We start from the raw sequence: 18,378 nt of genomic DNA, 5'->3' as shown, positions 1-18,378 counted from the left end.
TATCCAGTAGTTCCATAAAGTAGCTTTTTGTCTTTGTAAAGAAATGTATTTATTAAAAGCATTGTACTATTTCTGCCATGAACTGGCAACTTGTCCAGGGCAGACCTTGCTTCTCGCTTGATGACTGCTGGAGAGGACCTTGAGCTCCTGCAAGAATAAGTGTGTTCAGATGATGGAGGGGTTCTACTATATGGTTGAAAGGGGCAGGGAGTAAGATGAGATAACATGGAATGTTGTTTTGGCCCATTTATATATTTTGAGGAATCCTTGACTCTCCCATGGCAGCCATTCGGGTGTGCCCTATTGGTGACATTTCCGATTTGTCATCTATTTACCCAAAGCGGCATCAACAATTAGTATTAATGTTAATTGTTCTTCAGTTATTGGAATATGAAATGTTAAAGTTATTTGTAACTTTAACATCTTGCTGACATTGCTTGGTTTGCAGAAGGCGACTCTACTGATTGCGCTAAAGTATTTATTTTCTCACCTGTCTTTATTTCTGACAAACTGCTTGTTCTTTCTTTCTGTTTTTCCTTCTGTTCTTGATTCAGAAAAACTTGGCCCAAACTTTAATAAATCTGGCTCAGTTTTCAGTAAGTACTAAGTGTGGCCTTGCTGCGACCTTAATCCCACAGTGTCCTCTGTCTAACCCAATTCCCTGATCACGTGTCTGACTTCCAGAGAAGACAGATTGTCGATAAAGATGGATGAAGATATACTTGTACAGAGATTGCTTGAAGCTCAGCTACAATTTCATAAAAAGCAGAATCAACATGTTGTCATGTACATTGTGTTTTTTGTGTGACTATAAAAAATTAATTGCAAAAATACAGTGCTATGAAAAAAGTATTGACCCAATTACAGGTTTTCTTAATTCTTCCTTTTTTTCACGACTTCATGTTTTAACAATGGCCAAATATTTTCAAATAATTTCTTTGAAATGTAATTTATTATTTTTATTTTAAAATACGAATCAAATCAATGTGATTAATTACATTTCTCTAGTCGCACTTTGGTCTGGTAGTTTGTCTGAACTCTAGAATCAACAAAAAACTTAAAAATAACCTCTCTGACAACGTAAAGAAGGGTAAGATATCTCAGAAAGCAACAGATTTGTCAGACTGTTTAAGGGAATTTGTCATTCTACATGTCATGCAGTAGTAAGGCCATGAACTAAAAACATTTAATTAATTATTTAATTTATTATATAAAAATGGGGACATTTATACTTGGTTGTAAATAACTGAAATTGGCATTTAAAACCCCTGGTTATTTAATCCTTTCTTCTGATTTTAAAATTCGATCTGAAACAAGGCATAAAAACAAAACCAGAAGAAATCTGTAATGGGTTGAATACTTTTTTTTTTTTTTTTTCACAGAACCGTGCAGATGTTTTTTAGTGGTTTCTGTTAATCAACAATCCTTCTGTGTTTTATGAAAAAACAAATGTTTGATTCTGAAAAACACCTAGATGGATGATCAAAGAACTCAAAAATCCACGCTAAACCACGTTGCAATTTTTTCAAACCATCAATACAATCACACATCTGTTAGCATGCACTAACAATGCAAAATATGATTCAAACTGAAAAGTCTTGCTTCTCACTACTATTGTAGAAAAGTTTCTAAATTTAGAACAGTACATAAAGACTGTCAGAAAAGGTTTTTACACAAAGATGAACATCAACAACCTCATCAAACATGTTTGACCAACCTAATAACTGTGACAGGATTTGTGCAAATAAAATAAATCTGTTTTTGATTCTCTGTTCAGGTCCACACTTTGTTGCAGTGAACAACAAGAATGAAATTATAGTGACAGATTTTCACAATCACTCTGTTAAGGTAAAAGATATATAATCCCTGCAAGACTTCATATTCAGAGAGTGTATCTGGTGGTATGAATTTATTACGACTTGTTGCAGGTATACAGCGCAGATGGGGAGTTTCTGTTTAAATTTGGCTCTCATGGAGAAGGCAATGGCCAGTTCAACGCGCCCACTGGTGTGGCTGTAGATGCTAATGGAAACATCATTGTAGCCGACTGGGGTAACAGCAGAATACAGGTAATGTTCACTTTTGTTTTCATCATCATTAATATTGAGCTATCATAGCAATGGCCTTGAATTCCAAGTCTTTTATATAATACTACACCTTAAAAAAGGTATTTATACTCTGTTTTTTTTTTCAAAATATTTTGCCACATTGCAATGGTTGCAAGCATTTGCCTTGAATTTCTTCTGTTTTGTCTTTTTGTCATACTTAAATGTTTAAGAAAAAATGATATTTTGAAATGAAAGCTAACCTGAGTAAAAGCTATCAAAACCATTCATGACATTTCTCAAACTAACGACTGATTACATCTTGGTCACTTCCCAAATCTCATGACCACAGATACGAGTAGAAATCCAATCCACCTATCGATCTCCTGTCCCATTTTTCTCTCATTTATCAACAAGACCCTGAGACACTTTAACTCCTCCATTCGGGGCAGGACCTTGTCCTCGACCCAGAGAAGATATTCTACCCTTTTCTGGCTCTAGACCATGATCTCGTATTTGGAGGTAGCAACCTTCATCCCAGCTGCATTACACTCAGCTATGAACTTGCTGATGTGATATTCAAATTAGTGTCACAATCTGAAACAAAGATAAAAAAAAAAAAAACACAGAAGAAATGTGTAAAAGAGAAATGTTTTTCAGAGCACTTTTTGATAGTTATTCCATTATTGGCAAAAAATAAAAAGGAAATATTTTGTTTTTGATTTCTAGGTTTTTGATAGCACAGGGTCCTTCCTGTCCTACATTAACACCTCAGCTGACCCGCTCTATGGGCCCCAGGGCCTCGCTCTCACCTCAGATGGACATGTGGCAGTTGCCGACTCCGGAAATCACTGCTTCAAAGTTTACAGATATCTGCAGTAGATAAAGGAAAGGCATCAACCAATCCTGCTTGAATAAATTAATATTTCACATTACTGGCTGACATTAACGTGCAATGTTCCTGCAGCCTGTTTGGGCAGATTCATTTCTTGTTCACTTCTTTTCAGTGAAGGGTAAAGAAATTTCAAAAATATTAATATTAGAAGAAGAGAAACAAGTTGGATTTCTGCCAGTATATCCACCTGGACTCAGCCTGCAACCGTGGCATTTTGTTGTAAACCTAATTTCTGGATTAGATTCGTGACTTTTCCAGCAACCAGCAAGGCAAACAAGCATGTACTATTTCCAACCATGTTTTCAGAGGAAGGTAGGCCTGTAGTTCAGTACAGTTTGTAGTGAGGTTCTTTAAAAATGTTACAAGCTCTCAAAATCTTACCTGCTGTAGTTAACTTTCATGTGTTCTTTTTGAATTAGCCCCAGAGGCTAACATCCAGTCTAAAGGGTCTAAAGCCAATGAGGACTGAAAACAGCTCCAGTCTCAAAGGAGTTGAAGTTAATGCTAATGGTTATTTATGAATGCTTATTTATTAATCTTTAGAGAATAGGGTAAGTATTATTGCATTGGACATTTATTTTTAATAGAAGTTGTTGGAGATGTTGCACCACCAATATATTTCCTGTGTGAAAAATCCAGGCTACATATAACATGCTTTGTATGTTATCTGGGAACATATAAAGCATGTCTGATCAGAACACTGAGGGTGAGAGTAATGCAGAATTCAAAGCAAAGAAATTATTAAATTATCACTGTTTAAAAGTTTACTTGCACCTTTTTTTCAACTGGCTTTTTTTCAACTTTAGCATGCCCTTTACTTCTTGTGTCCTGACCACAGCATCAATATTCTCTTCAATCCTTCATGTGAAATCTCCATAACCTTGTGGTATTATGAATTACTATGCTTCTTACTTCAGAGGCTTGCAACACTACTTAAATTTGGCAATATGGGGAAAAGGTTGTTCTGTCCATATCCTGTTCAACAAATGTCAAAATCATATTCAAAGGGGAAATATACAGAAAACATTTAAATGACTTATTAGAAACTCTGGTTTAGCACATATATTTTGGCCTTTGTCCATTTGTACTGCAGGGAAATCACTGGGAAACCACCTCCATTATCCGTTTCCTGTGTAAATGATTTTCATCCTTACATTTCAATAAAATCCAAGAATACAAATGCAATAATGATCTAAAACTTTATAAAGGAGTGTTTGTAGAAATTGGTATGTTTTAGTTTAAGCTTCTGTAAACAATAAATCAACTAAATGAAGAACATAGGTGTTTTCTGCTGCAGAGAAGATATATTTATTGCTTGAAACTTTTCAATAGAACATCATTTCACAATCCTAAGAGGTGCCATTTTGTCACTGAGCTCCAAAACCCTGCTATTCCTGCCTTCCATTTTTTAAAACAGGACATTTTGGAATGTGTAGTAGTAGGTCAATTCATCATTCTGTACTTTTTCATCCTGACAAGACCCACCAGTCATTAGTTGACCTTTTTGCAAGTTATAGTTTCTTCAATGAAGCATAACATCTCAACAAGCTCCACTTCTACAGGTAATTTCTGTTTCTGGTCTTGCTGTTGTAATAACCAAAATAGATTTCTAAAAATTGACCCCATGGCTTTTTGCACTTTTGTCTGTTAATATCAATAATTTACTGTACTTGTAAATATGCATATATATGTGTACATATGGCTTTATTGTCCATGTTATATTGCAACAGTATATATCCTACTTATTCCAACATTTAAATGAAAATGCCAAGCAGTAGCCACCCAAAATGAGTGAAATATTAGAACAAAGTTGTAAACATTTGCTGTATTTGATTTTTTCCAGATTATTTATTTTCGATTTTCTTTTCTTTATGATGTGCAAATTATTTTTCTAACTGTTGTGTTGGACACTTTACTTTCTGCCAAACATTATAAGTTGTAGCATCTGAAATCTGATTTCTCCTCTAACTTCCTCAAAGAGCTTACATTGTTTAACATTGATGTTACCCTCTGCCAAAATGTTTTAATTTGCTTTTGAACATTGCACAAAGTACAAATATAAGAGTTCTATCATTTTACAAGAATAAGATATGCCTGTATGTACAGTTCATTTGTTATTGTTCATAACAGTCATTTTATTATTGTTATTGATAACCAGCACTTTATCATGGACAGTTTAGAGTATTTGTGTTTATGTGTGGCTCCAAAAGGAACCTATTTTTTATGTACGTTTATAAAAACTGTTAACTGTCTTTATTCTTGTTTTTCATTTGTTGGAAAACTGTGGACTGACAATTTTTCTTTGTAAATCACATTGTTTTTCATTTTCCATGTCTTTAATTGTCACTAACTAGAGTTTGTGTGAAATGACTAAAGCACATTTAAATAAAAGGCTACATTTACCAAATATGTGTACGGCTGTATGCTAGAGATCAGACAGAAAGCAATTACAAGACGTGTGTAATCCTGGAAAATTATTGCAAAAATAAACCAGAACAGTGAGAAATGCTGTGTAAATTGTGTTTTATTTCAACAGGCTTCTGTTTCATGAATATGCCTTGAACAATTCCTTTAGTTAATGACAATTATGATGACTGCTTTTGGCAGATTAAGCACAGTCCAGAAGAAAATTTAGTTTGATCACACTAAGCTGAAAATGATCGACTGCTGTATTTCCAAACTCACAATCTACGTACTTCATTTAAGAGCTGGTTTAAACAGAATCAATGTATGTCTTCTAAATACTTCCTTTGCCAATAAGGTATTTATAAACCTGAAGATCAGTGACTTTAAATAACAAGGGCACATCATACCTAAATGGGACCTTCTTCAACAAATATTTTAGTGACAAAAAAAGTTTACAGAAATGTTTCTGTTAGATTTAGTCATTTGTGATGCAGTAAGCCCACATCTCAATAGAGAAACAGCAAAGTTGCTTCTGAGTCACTACATGGGCAGGAGAAGATGAAGCAGTTTTCTCACCTCCTCCTTAAATGTTCTGCATCAGTGACTCAGCAGCACCAGATTGGTCTGTTGTGGTTGAGAAAAAATAAAGTGGACGCTAGACAAGAAGAGCACAGAAAGAACAACGAAGATAAAAATATAACTTCTTTTGTTATGGACGTCACACCGATGCAAATAAATGTCACAATAGCACACATAGTAAGTGAAAATGTTTAATAGTATTTTAAAGGTGGTTGAAGTCTCAACTTCATCTTAAAAAAAAGAAAATATGAAGCTATAGCTAATTAGAACATAATCCTACACACAGTCACAAGTGAGAACACGGACGTTGCGAAATCCATTTAAAAGGTTATAATTATTTTTTGAACATAATGAGTTGATATCAAAACTGCGATTATAGTGATGGCATATGAGGATGAAGTGGACTGCTTCTTTAAGAAGAAACTAAGATCAATAAATTATAGATTTGTTTTGTTTTATTGAGATGAAATAGATTGAATATTCATACAGAGGGCAGGATTCTGGAGTCAAACTTTGTGACACAACTGAAAATAATCCTAAGATGGATAAGTAAATTAAGTCAATGTAACTGCATGAATAAACCCATAGAGGTGCAGTCATGGATAAAGCACAGCGCGAGAAAAAAGGAGATGCAACAAAAAGCTCCAATAATCAAAGAGCACTGTCTTCAGGTTCAATTGTCTAATAAAAAATAAAAATAAAATAAAAAGTTTGAAAATTTGCCATTTTAATAGACATTCAGAACCACAACTCCAAGAAAAAAAAAAAGTAAAACAAATTAACCGACAAAAATTTATAACGGCACAAGTTTAATTTTTTAAGAAACCAAAACAAAAAAAAAATCAAAAAAAAAAAAATTATACATTTATTTTAAATACATGTATCAGTCATATGTAACAGCAGTAATCAATTTAACATAAAACATAAAAGCAAGAAGACAACGCTGACATTCAGCACTCCATAACGTTTTCAGTCAAATCCAAGTTCTTGTTTTATTTATTAATGGAATGTATAAAGCTAAATATTTATCCACTAAGTGGCTAAATATATGGAAATACAGCTTAATAAGGATCTGCTATGTTCAAAGAAATGTATCACTTTGACTTTAGCTTGTCATTCGCTCAGCTGTATAAAACATTTCACATTTGTTAAGGTATCTCCTGCAAAAAGGGACTTGGAAGTAAAAAGTAGGTCAGGCAACAGTTCGAAGCTGCGTGTATGTAACATTAACTAAGGAAATATACAGGTAGTTTAAAATGTTTTTGATTAAACCATTTCCATAAAACCTGTCTAACCCGTTTGATTTAGAAACATGAATTTTAAGTTCATTCCCCAGACAAGCCGGCCAAACTGAGAACAGAAGCCAAAAGCAAATGTAACAAAGTTTGGCAGAGCAGGTGTTAATAGAGGATGAGTTAGTATGCTTTAATCGCCAGGAACACCTATGGCATCTGCAGTCCCACAAACACAGTGATATATGTAAACAGCAAAGCACCTCTCCAAATTCACCACCATAGTAATCATGGGTGTGAGCCTACAGTTTGTGTCTAAGTTGGGGGGGAAATCCAAGTTGAGAATGTTCACCAACATCACATCATCACTACTACATGTCTAAAGAAGATGTCTTTCCAACAGGCTAACCTGAAAGCACGAGTTGGACTCTTAACACCTACTCATCACACCTCTGTTAATAGTAATGGCATATCTGCAGCCTGCTGCCTACGTCATTCTTCCCTGGGCTGAAAAAGGGATAGACAGGCTCCTCAAAGCAGGTGTCGAACATGTAAAGTCTCTTCATTGTAACAGCATCATAGAAACTAAGGCGGCCATTGTCATAGTCCAGGTACACACCGACACGTGGCGAGTTCCAGTAGTCAGCGAGGGGAATGCGGCCATCTTCCACATTGGCGTAGAGTCGGTCCTGCAGACAGAGGCTCCAGTATCCTGCGGATGGAGTGAGATTGACAAAGCCCTTTCTGTTGCTGCACTCAGTCGTCACCCCCAGGTACCACACTCCTTTGTCCCTCACGTCCACTTCCCAATAGTGCTGGCCGCTGGCATACTGGGCTGTGGCGAGGACTCCACAGAACCGGTTGAAGCGGCCCGGAAGATCCGGCTCCTGGCTGCGAACCCGTCCCTCCTCCACTTTGGTGTCAAAGTCTGAGATAAGGAGGTTCGCGTGAGCGGTGTCTGGGTCTAAGGTCAGGTTCTGAGGCACTATGCAGGGAGAAATATGGACAGTTTATGATCACAAGGTAATCCTAATTATTTTATAATTAAAGTAAGTTCATCTTACTTCAATCACAATAAATTATAATGTTGGCAGCATTTCTGTTGCCTAAACCTACTGGTGTGCAGAACATGCATCATCTTCTTCCACATGATGAGTTGGAAAGGTCCTGAGAAGTCTGTAAATTCCGCCATACAACTGACCGGCTCAAGGGATGTGAAAGACTTGCGATGCATTGCTCTGTAGAGGAAACAAAAATGTTAACCTTTCATACTCTTTTTTTTCTTTTTAATTTAATGATGGTCTTCAATTGTAGGTTACTTACTCATTAAATGTTCCAGAAAGGCTCTGTTGGGAGAAAAATAAGATGTTACCTTAATTGTTATGCTGAATGTAATATTAATTTACTGCACATTAAACAAAGTAACAGTATTCATTAAAGGTTTTGGTCCAACTGGTGCAACTCTCTACAATTTTTATCTGATTTTTAATATCTTTTCAGCACACCTTCATGTTCAGCTCACCTCAAAGTTTGTCTTCCCACCAATGTGATTATGAATATCTGCTATGAGTCTGTCCACATCTGCTGCTTCACTCTCAACAAACTCCAGGTTGTCGTCAATGACGGTCAGGCAGGCTGCTTCCTCAGCATCCAAGTTCTCCAGAAGAGAATCTCTCTCATCCAACAAGAACTGGACCAAAGCCCCGACATCTGCTTCAATCTTCTCCTTGAGTCGTTGCTTCTTCAGCTAGAAGTCAGAGAAGTTTTAATATTCATGGCAAAATAATGAATATAAGGTCATTTGAAGAAATCAGACACCATACACCAGACTGTTTCTTATGTCATGCTAAATGACATATGGACCTGGAAGTGTCACAGTTTTGTGAGTACTTTGCTGCAGAAGGACCTGGCCAGCTCGCCATCATAAAACCCACTCAAGCATCCTCTGTTCCTCAGAGGATGCTTGAGTAAAATGTGAAACCATCTGTTAAAAAAATAAATCTAAGGCAAAACTATGACTGCTAACATGGCAATGACCCAAACATACCAGTAAATGAAAAGAATGGCTAAAAGTTATGACATAAACTGTGTCGCATAGCTTTTTCTTAAATTTGAACTGAGGGACTCAACTAGAGTTACAGACAAGATCTACAGGATGACCTAAAAATGATAACAAGCTAATGGTGGCAACCTACTGGATTTTAGCCACAGCTGCCTTGGGGCAATCTGAAAAGGGCAAAAAAAAATAAATGAATAAAAAATAAAAAATGAATTAAAAAAAAAAAATCACCTATGGGCTATGTTTTTCAGACACCATCAGGTGGCTCCAGTGCCAGAAGTTGTGAATGATATGAAGGTAAAAAAAAAAACAAAGTAAGGATTGGGGCAAAATGTCCTTGTTGCAAGGAACTGGTAGTTATTTCGACCAACTGGAGTAAGACTACCTGTTTGACGGTGTGACGTCCAAATTTCTCCTTCAGACAAAATACTTGTTCTCTGGAGAAAACCAGTGGTGTCATGTGTCTGTAATTTTGTATTTTTTTTTTCCCCATATTTTTCTCCAAAGAGTTTTTAGCGGCGCTAGTGACTCGCATTTTTTTTTAACAGTAGGCTGACTGGAAAGAGGGCAAAGAGAGGGGGGAAGACGTACGGCAAAACCCGCGACGTTCGCATCAAGGACTGAAGCCTCCAAATGTGGGGCGTGCTGTGGTGGCAAAGGGGATTAGAAAGAGGTTGGCTGTAATTTTGACAAAAATCTGAGACATCATTATGGGAGAAATCATGTTGAAATAACTGAATACTGAATGAAGAGGCCAAGTTGTCTATATTTCTGTATTCTTACTTCAACCAAAAATTGTACCCAGTACAGAGCTTAATTTAGTTCACTGATAAAAAAAAACTTACAAAACATTAAGATTAAAGCAATATTTAACACACTGCAACATGTTTTTTCACACAGTCAACGGAAATAAATTGAACTTTACATACCCGAACATCATTTTTAGTCCTTTCATCTGTTGTCTTGATTTTGGCATACTGCGACTTCTGCCAGTTGAGCTCCATAAGTCTCACTTTCAACTCCATCTGAAATAAATGAGCGTCATAATGTATGTAGACAAAAAAGAAAAAGAAAAAGAAGAGCATAACATGCAGAAAATTTTTTTTATTTCAACACAACAAATAGGATGTATAGTAAATTCTCCAAATTTACCATTTAGATTTGCAGTTTTAGAGAGTGATTTTACCTTCATATCATTCACAACTTCTGGCACTGGAGCCACCTGATGGTGTCTGAAAAACATAGTCCATGTTCACTGCTTCAGTTATTTACAATTTGATATTGAGCTTTCTTAATAAAAACACAGATCTTGGTGTCATTGCTGCCTAACTCACAAGATGGCACAGCATTATGACTTAAATGCTGTGCCTGTCATTTAAGTCATACAAACATTGCTATTGTCGCTTTTCTTTTAAAAATATTCAAATGTTCTAACAAAATTACACACTTTACTGATTTGCCAAATTAAGTGAAGAAAATTATTTTACATTTGAAAAGTATCTTTTTTGTTAAGCAAATTTACAAAAATTAGTGCAGTCGCATTGCTTTTCTCCTCTTTGTGAAAGTTTAAAGTACTAATATTTTACTCTAATCTGTGAACCTTTGCTTTAGCCTTATGGCACAAACAAGGAATGTGGTATGACGATAAAAAAAAGTCCTTGAATAATTGAATCAACAGACATTTTTCATTTTTGACTACAAAGGCAAGATAACAAAAACTAAAATAAATGAAAGGTTGTTGGTCAGTAAGCTAAACATAAGTTACCAAATCCTTAAATACATTCGTGGACTTCTATAAGCAAATTCTAATAGCCAAAACAACTTACTAAAACACTAGATGGGACTCTGCACTACTGAGCTTACTTTGCACAGATTTTTTCATGTGAGAAAGGGGTTTCAATATTCTCTTCAGAATACTTTGATTTGTCCTGTTGTCAATTAGTTTTCATTATATATTAAAACACAACGTAAAAACACTTTTTATTTAAAATATACTTCTTTAAAGATAAGTAGACACTGAAAATATGACAAAATGTGGAACAATCTAAGATGGCCGTCCTCGGACATCGAGGGCAGGCATCCTGCATGTTTTAGTTCGCTCCCTGGTTTAACACACCTGGATCAAATGATGGCTCGTTAGATGGTCTAAGAACATACTCTACATCCAAGCTGACTGGCAAACTATTTTGCTTGATGTGCAAAGGCAGTAAAACAAGACCCCCAAAATGTTTACCTTTATATAGCATTGACTCAAGGAGGGTGTCTATTTTTCAGATTTCTAAATTTGAGAAACATTTGTCATTTTATTTTGTTAAAGCCCTGGAATTTGAGATCTTGATTGAGATCCGATCGCAGTACCTCAGAATAAGGAATAAAGAGAAAAGGTTGTGTTTACCTTGTTTTTACCTATATTTTAAAGCAGTTATTGTACAATTCAACCAATCAACATGTTCAGTTACAAACAGAGTCACCCACCTGTCTGCAGTGCCTGGCCTCTGCTTAGTTCACTTTAAGGTTCAGACTGATACAAGCACAGAGACAAAGGCGCAACTGGTTTTTATCTACTTCTAAACTACTCCCTATAAGGAGTTTATGTGTATGTGTCCTTCTTATCTATGTGTGGCTCCAAGGCCTTAGTGGTGTCTAAGCTGCAACACTGTTCATGCAGAGCTAAGCAGTACAATGAAGCATGCAAGGTCATTTATTCTACGTAGGCTGCAATTTAAGTTATGCAGAAAACAATACACAATCAAATCTCCAAAAAGCTTCTACATACTAGAAGCTTTACAAAATTTTAAATCATGCTATAACAATAATTAAATTATGAAATGACAATAAGTAGTATACACATGTATTGATTTATTCCACAGTATAAGTGGAAAACACTTAAGTCTGTAAAAAAGTTGACTGTGTTATATATAGAATGAGAGTGTCACATTATTAGCCCATTTCAGCACGTAGAAATAAACAGTTGAAGTGTTTAAATTTTTCTAAAAGAAGGTCGCAACCAACCTGTGAGCTCTTGATTCCCTGCAGACAACACAAATGGGCCTCTTATCGGTTTGGCAGTAGAGTTTCAGCTCTTCACCATGTTGTTGACACTTTCCATCTGGTTTCATAGACTTGGAAGGAGCAGAAGTAGAACCCAGATGCTCCAGGTCGTCCAGTTTTGAAACTAGATTCTGCACCAGGTAGTTTTTAGTAAAGCTCCTCTTGTTGAATACCTGAGAAAAAGGAAATCAACAGATACATTGTTAGGTAACTAAACTTCCGTTAACTAAAGCGAGCTGTCATAGCAACTGTATCCAAAGACAGTGCCGAGTAGAGCTAATCGGTGCGAGGAAACATTTCTAAAATAAACCTGCTGTTTGGTTAAGCCTTTTACGTTATTTTCATTGACAAAACAAAATAATTGTTAAAGTCCTCTTAAAGCTTCAGGTTTTCCTGAAAAATAACTTCCTAATAATGTTGAAACTGTTCGTTAATAATTTTCTGCGTAAAAAATAACCTTCAATATCTGTAAAAAAAACAAAAAAACAAAAGGACAAGGAGGGAAAAAGCAGTTAGCATGAATCAACTTACAGTCCGGCATTGAGGACACTGATACCCGTAGTCTCCGCCATTTTCATCCCAGTGCATGCAGATACAAAAGCGACAAAAATTATGTCCGCACTTCAGTATTACTGGGTCTTTGAAAAAGTCCAAACAAATAGCGCATGTGAGCTCTTTCTTCAATTCGTCTCCAGTTGCTCCAGCGGTCGCCATGTTTACGAGCCAACAGCAGCAGTTTGTCAACACAACGCTGCTCCTGCAGGAAGTGAGGGAAGGGGAAGAAAGGAGGTGAGGGGGACTTTGTATTGCGTCAATCTCCGTTCTAACCAATCAGACTTTACGCTTTCTGGCCGCTTTTACCGAATTTAATACAGATTTTAAATCGAACTATTTTATTTCTTCCGTCGATCAACATAGTTTTGGCTTGTAAAAAAGTTCTACCATCTTTGTTTAATGCTGCCCACTTATGTCAGATAGTTTTCCATTCAATATATAATTACAACATAGGCTTGTTTGTATTTATAAAATTAATAAATAGAGGCATAATCTCTGGCATGTTGTTTTGGAAACATAACCTTTAATTCGAAAACATTTTCTTGCTGGAAGGAGAAGAAAAATAAATTCCAAGTAAGAAAAACATTTAATCTCAAAAATGCATCCAAGCCAGCCAGTCTTTTGATGGTTAAAAATTAGACTATGATAAATCTTTTAAAAAAAAGAAAAGACATGCATCCTTTTTTTTCATCTTTTGGGGGTGTAAAATAAAATACATGAATGTGCACCCTTTCAGACTATTTTTCATGCAGGTTTTGACTGTGGACACGTTTAACAACTGGTCTTCTTGGGAAGGTCTATACATGAAGCGTTTTGCAGTAAATCTGAACCTTAGCTGTTCTATCATGATTTTCTTTCTTTTTTATTATTACAAAAATGGGCTTCCCCATCCTATAGCTATAAAGCAAAGAGGATACAAAAAGATCAATGAAACCTAATTTTACAAATGTGTTAATCAGAAAAAGTGTATAGAAAATTCTCTAAGGCTTTGTCTAAAACCAGTTCATTAATAACATTAAGACCAAATGCTATCACTGAACTTACTCCACTTACTGTTTCTGAGATTAATTTATACTTTTTTTATGACCTAGGCTATCATTGAACAGTCACATGTCATACTTTTAAACTGTTTAGTAACTGCAATGTTTATATTTTCCTCAAATGATTCTGTAATACTTTTGACAGAGCTGTGATGCTTGTTTTGCAATGCTTTGGTAATTACTCCCAATGTGTGTTGTTTAAAAAATGTTGAGAAAAATCAATACTTACTTTATTTAATGTGCCATAATTCATATTTGTACATTACACACATAACATGAAACTCTATACAAATACAGATTAAAAATAACTCACGAGCAAGGAGCAGTAAATAATATTTATTTATTAATTACATTGACATAAAAATCAATTCATAAAAAGACAATACCAAGATTGATTGTGCTGAAAATCTGGTGTAAATGGAGATGACTGACTGTGGAGTGAAAGTTACATTGCATAGCTTGTAGTGACATGTGAGTGAAGTGATGCAAGAAAGTGCATTTGAAGTTAGAGACAGTGGCATTTTCTTATTCATTAGCATACAAAAACAAAACAAAAAAAAATCACAGTTGGATCTCAGCAGGCTCTTAAATCTTTACATTTCCCATTGATTGGCACATTATCACCACATCAGCTTACCCTGACAAATATCAGCCATATTTATACAGTGATGACTCACACCATCATGAGACAAACATTCAAGCACACAGACGCGATCATGTTCAAAGCAGAGTAAGACACTGATTTAACAATACACATAAATGGTAAATTTCAGAAGTGATCTTAATAAAATCATGGGCATATGTGAAATGTCTATACTTTGTCCCATAGAGATCTGTAAGCAGCTCATTTGTGTGCATTGCTTGTCCCAAAACAACAAATCCACACAGCACTGCCAAGAAATAAATCATTTCATAATCACGGCACCAGACTAATCAGTAGTGTAACAAAGAGGTGAAAGTGGCTTTGTGGAGGTTCTCTTCAGTCAAAACTACAACACCGTGCCTATTCAAAGCAAAAGGAAAAACTCCTGAGACGAGCATCTTTTTACAAGCATACCTTAAGTGTTTAAAAAGAAAACAACTTTACATTAACATTGAATAAATATGACAACAGTCTATCAGAAAGTGGTTCACTAATACTCAAAACGGTTCATACAAGTAAGCACACAACAGAGTAAAAAAAAATACAACATACAATGATTAAATAAACTAAAAATTGAGCAAAAGTCCTTTCAGATGTTGCTTATCTTCTGAAATTAGATATGCACAATTAAGATAAGTTATAATAAAGAAGTGACTGTCATTTTGTCTTTTATTTTCTGCAATAAATTGGGAAATCCTGACAAATCTTTCAAGAAAACACTCTACAGGATGCTTGCTAATCTTCTTAAAAAACAAGTGCAATAATAGAAGATGTCTTTTATATTCAAAAGTATGCCAAAATGACTAAATGGATTCTGCAACCTTTCACCATTCTAATATATCCCTAGTATCCTTAATTATCTTTTGCAGCCAGCAGAAAATGTAATGTTGAAATGGTAAGTACTGGAGTACATTGTTTGATGACAGCAGGGGTGTTTTCATTGTCGTACTTTCCTACTGTTTAAAACTGTCTCTACAAGCTGCCAGAAAAAAAGTACAAGAGTAATCTATGTTTTCTCCTGTTTAGAGCACAAATTGCACAGTGACATGTGCTCAGTAACATGCATGCCCCTTCACACTGATGGTGTTTTACTTTTCAATCAGTAACACAAAAGACAATTTTGGCTGTTTGGAAATATTTTGGTCACAAAGACCTTTACAGTTTAGAAATAAGAGGCTCTTGCCCTTATTGAGGTAACAAACTACAGCTGGGAAGTTACAAGTAACATTTATACCAATTTGGATTGCAGCTATCAGTTTCTCATGTTGAAAATCTTTGGTTGTGAGATTGAATTGATGACCTGTGGTCATACTGTGAAACAGGCTGATTGCCAGTCAACAGCATTCACACAACTAAAGCTGATCTGACAAATATCAAGCAGAAAAATCATCCAGCATTGCTGCTGCTAAGACAGAAATCACCTTCTTGTCTTTTTTAAATGCATCTGAACTTTTCTTTTTTACCTCAAATCTCTTCCCTCTCTTTTCAGTGTCCAGCTCAAAGAATAGCAACTGTACCATCAATAACCACAGTTAATTTAATCTTTTTGACATTAATCTGTTGCAACAAGTTATTTTTAAGATTTAAAAAAAAAATGTTTCTTTGACATATTGAAGCTCTGTATGATTTCTGCATTTGCACACTGTCTGTTGTAGTTGCACGAGCTGCCTGAACAGATATTCCAGGTAATTAATAAGCATCAGATACAGTATAAATAAAAAAAAAGGAGAATATAAACTACTTTAAATGGGATGCATATTCAACTTTAAAAGAATAGGAGAATGACTTGAAGAAATTACTGATTGCTTTAAAAACTGAGAATTTAATAATTATACTTTAGAGCTCGTTTTCTGATGAGGGTGAAGGATGAAAAAACAGGATGTCATACACTGACAAATTAATATTCTTCATAAAAGTATGTAACAACACTGCTCATTATTTTTTAAACCGAAAGTCTGATCTGTTCTCAGTGGCGCTGTTAATAATTTACAGAAGCCAATGTTTCTTCTCTGGTGATCATTTCATGCCAAAACAAAGCAAATATACAGATTGCTCATTGGTTGCTGTTTCATTTTGATTCAGCTTTCATCTTGATCCATCTCCTGTTATTAACCTATGAAAAGTACTTCACTAATGGCAGGAATAAAAATGTTCACTCTATGGATGCCACAATTCAAGATTAATATATTTTAAAATATAAACAGCACTTTAAGTAGTCATGTTCAGACATGTCAGCTTCACATGGACAATTTCATAAACATATGTTTATCAAAGCAGGCAAAATAATTTTAGCTGAACTGCTGTCCAGTTGTCTGAAAAATACAACTCACTGCAAATGATTAGCTCCAGAAACAAACTTCTGTTGCTAATTTATTGCAAATACAATCAATCTTATTGCAACACCACAAGGAATAATGCAAATAGAAAACATTATTACTATAACTATATTATAGGAATAATGGTTGCTTTTTATTTTAAATAAAGTACTTGAATCATGGTGTGACATTTATGTTTATAACTGTTGTGTTGATATTGCAATACTGTGATTCCTTCATGTTTTTATTGAAGATTTTCATACTGAATGCTACCTTCCTCCAGCACTGTATTTTTCACTTAGTCTGCATCATCCCTATGAACACTGGGGTCGACTGTCCTGAAGGATTAGTTTCTTCAGGCACTTTTAGATACAATGAAGAATTTACCCAAGACCAAAAATACTATGGTATTAACAGCAGAAGCTGAAATGACAAATAAAAACATGGCATCATAGTGTTGTACTGAGTGCAATTCAGTTCAGTGGTAACATTAACAGGCACACTCTAAGATCATTTGCTCAACTGAATGTTTTTGGTGCTGTAAAAGTAACTAAGAAAAAGAAAAGTAACATATAAAAACTCCTCCCACGTATTCTGTGTGTCCGTCTGTCCAATTCATGGCTCAGACCTCAGAGCTGTTGTGGCAGTCTTGCATCCTCACCACCAGCATGGGTTCAGTGCTGACAGAACCTTTCACCACTTCCTGCACTCCCTCGCTCCATATCTCCTTTCCATCCTTTTGTCTGGATTTCATTACCAGTGCAATGGTAACAATAATGAGGACTGTCAGCAGCAGCCCCACCAGTACCCCCACAATGCTCACAAGACTTTCCTCTTGATCCTCAGTGTTCAGCTCACCAAGTTCTCTGCCACCAGAGAACAACTCATCTGATCCCCTCGACCTCCTCTTGGTGCGGTCTAAAGCAATATGCATAATGTTGGTCCCTCGGCTGTTATCTATTCCAATATCTTCTGCAATTGCTGGGATTTTGTCGTGAGCAGATCTTTTTCTGCGATGGCTTTTTTTGCCTTTCGATGTCAGAGTGGAAACAAAAGAGTGGTACTCTAGGCTGCGTCTTCCAATGGCCCTGTTGGTGTTCTCTTTGGAGCGAACCGTGTAAATAGTGTGTATATACCATTCACGCCCTGCAGCAACCTGAGGATGAGAATATCTATGAACACTAAGAAAAAAGGTCTCAGTAATTCTACATTCTACTGCAAAAGCACAAAAGTAAAAGCATTTTGTCAAAATAGTCACATTCACTGTCCATATTTTCCAGGAAATAGACAAATAAAATTTTTTCAGTGATACTAGCTAATACAAGATATTAAAGACAATTTAGTCCATTTTTTAAACTCCAGTCCTTATGTGTTGGTGTCCTTCAACTTTTTGATGTCTTTCTGGTCTAACACACCTGAATGAAGTGACTTAATTGCCTCCTCAGCATACGGCCATGTTCTATAGAACCTTGCTAATGACAAAAATGCAAAGTTGAAGAACATTGATCTTCAAGGAGTCTAAGACCCCTGATTCAAAATATTAGTAAATCCACTATTC

General features: G+C 35.6%; 3 protein-coding genes across 8 annotated transcripts in view; 1 reads left to right on the top strand and 2 right to left on the bottom strand.

Annotated features, from left to right (window-relative positions):
* Positions 1 to 5,446, top strand: part of trim3b (tripartite motif containing 3b) — a 30,693-nt gene extending 25,247 nt beyond the window's left edge. For 5 of the 6 annotated variants that reach the window (XM_055051347.1, XM_055051345.1, XM_055051346.1 and 2 more), the window contains 4 exons: positions 555 to 596; positions 1,778 to 1,848; positions 1,929 to 2,069; positions 2,775 to 5,446. In XM_055051347.1, coding sequence (XP_054907322.1) covers positions 555 to 596; positions 1,778 to 1,848; positions 1,929 to 2,069; positions 2,775 to 2,927 — 407 coding nt within the window. In that variant the 3' untranslated portion in view covers positions 2,928 to 5,446. The remainder of the gene's footprint in view (positions 1 to 554; positions 597 to 1,777; positions 1,849 to 1,928; positions 2,070 to 2,774) is intronic. The other variant, XM_055051348.1, reaches the window with a different exon arrangement.
* A 656-nt stretch (positions 5,447 to 6,102) lies between these two features.
* trim47 (tripartite motif containing 47) lies at positions 6,103 to 13,055 on the bottom strand. The gene is made up of 8 exons (XM_055051350.1): positions 12,799 to 13,055; positions 12,229 to 12,440; positions 10,403 to 10,448; positions 10,146 to 10,241; positions 8,680 to 8,904; positions 8,481 to 8,503; positions 8,274 to 8,395; positions 6,103 to 8,142 (listed from the first exon to the last, which is right to left on the bottom strand). Exons 1-8 carry the CDS (start codon positions 12,979 to 12,981, stop codon positions 7,613 to 7,615), a joined length of 1,437 nt encoding a protein of 478 aa, XP_054907325.1. The 5' UTR covers positions 12,982 to 13,055; the 3' UTR covers positions 6,103 to 7,612.
* Positions 13,056 to 14,188: 1,133 nt separating this feature from the next.
* The window catches only part of frem2a (FRAS1 related extracellular matrix 2a), a 68,738-nt gene continuing 64,548 nt past the window's right edge, over positions 14,189 to 18,378 (bottom strand). The window contains 1 exon segment of the mRNA XM_055051604.1: positions 14,189 to 17,976. Coding sequence (XP_054907579.1) covers positions 17,443 to 17,976 — 534 coding nt within the window. The 3' untranslated portion in view covers positions 14,189 to 17,442.

This window comes from Poeciliopsis prolifica, unplaced genomic scaffold (assembly GCF_027474105.1).
Source record: "Poeciliopsis prolifica strain line A6 unplaced genomic scaffold, Auburn_PproV2 SCAFFOLD033, whole genome shotgun sequence".
Lineage (NCBI taxonomy): Eukaryota > Metazoa > Chordata > Actinopteri > Cyprinodontiformes > Poeciliidae > Poeciliopsis > Poeciliopsis prolifica.
Note: the sequence above shows the minus strand (reverse complement) of the source record. Positions and strands in the feature narration are given on the sequence as shown.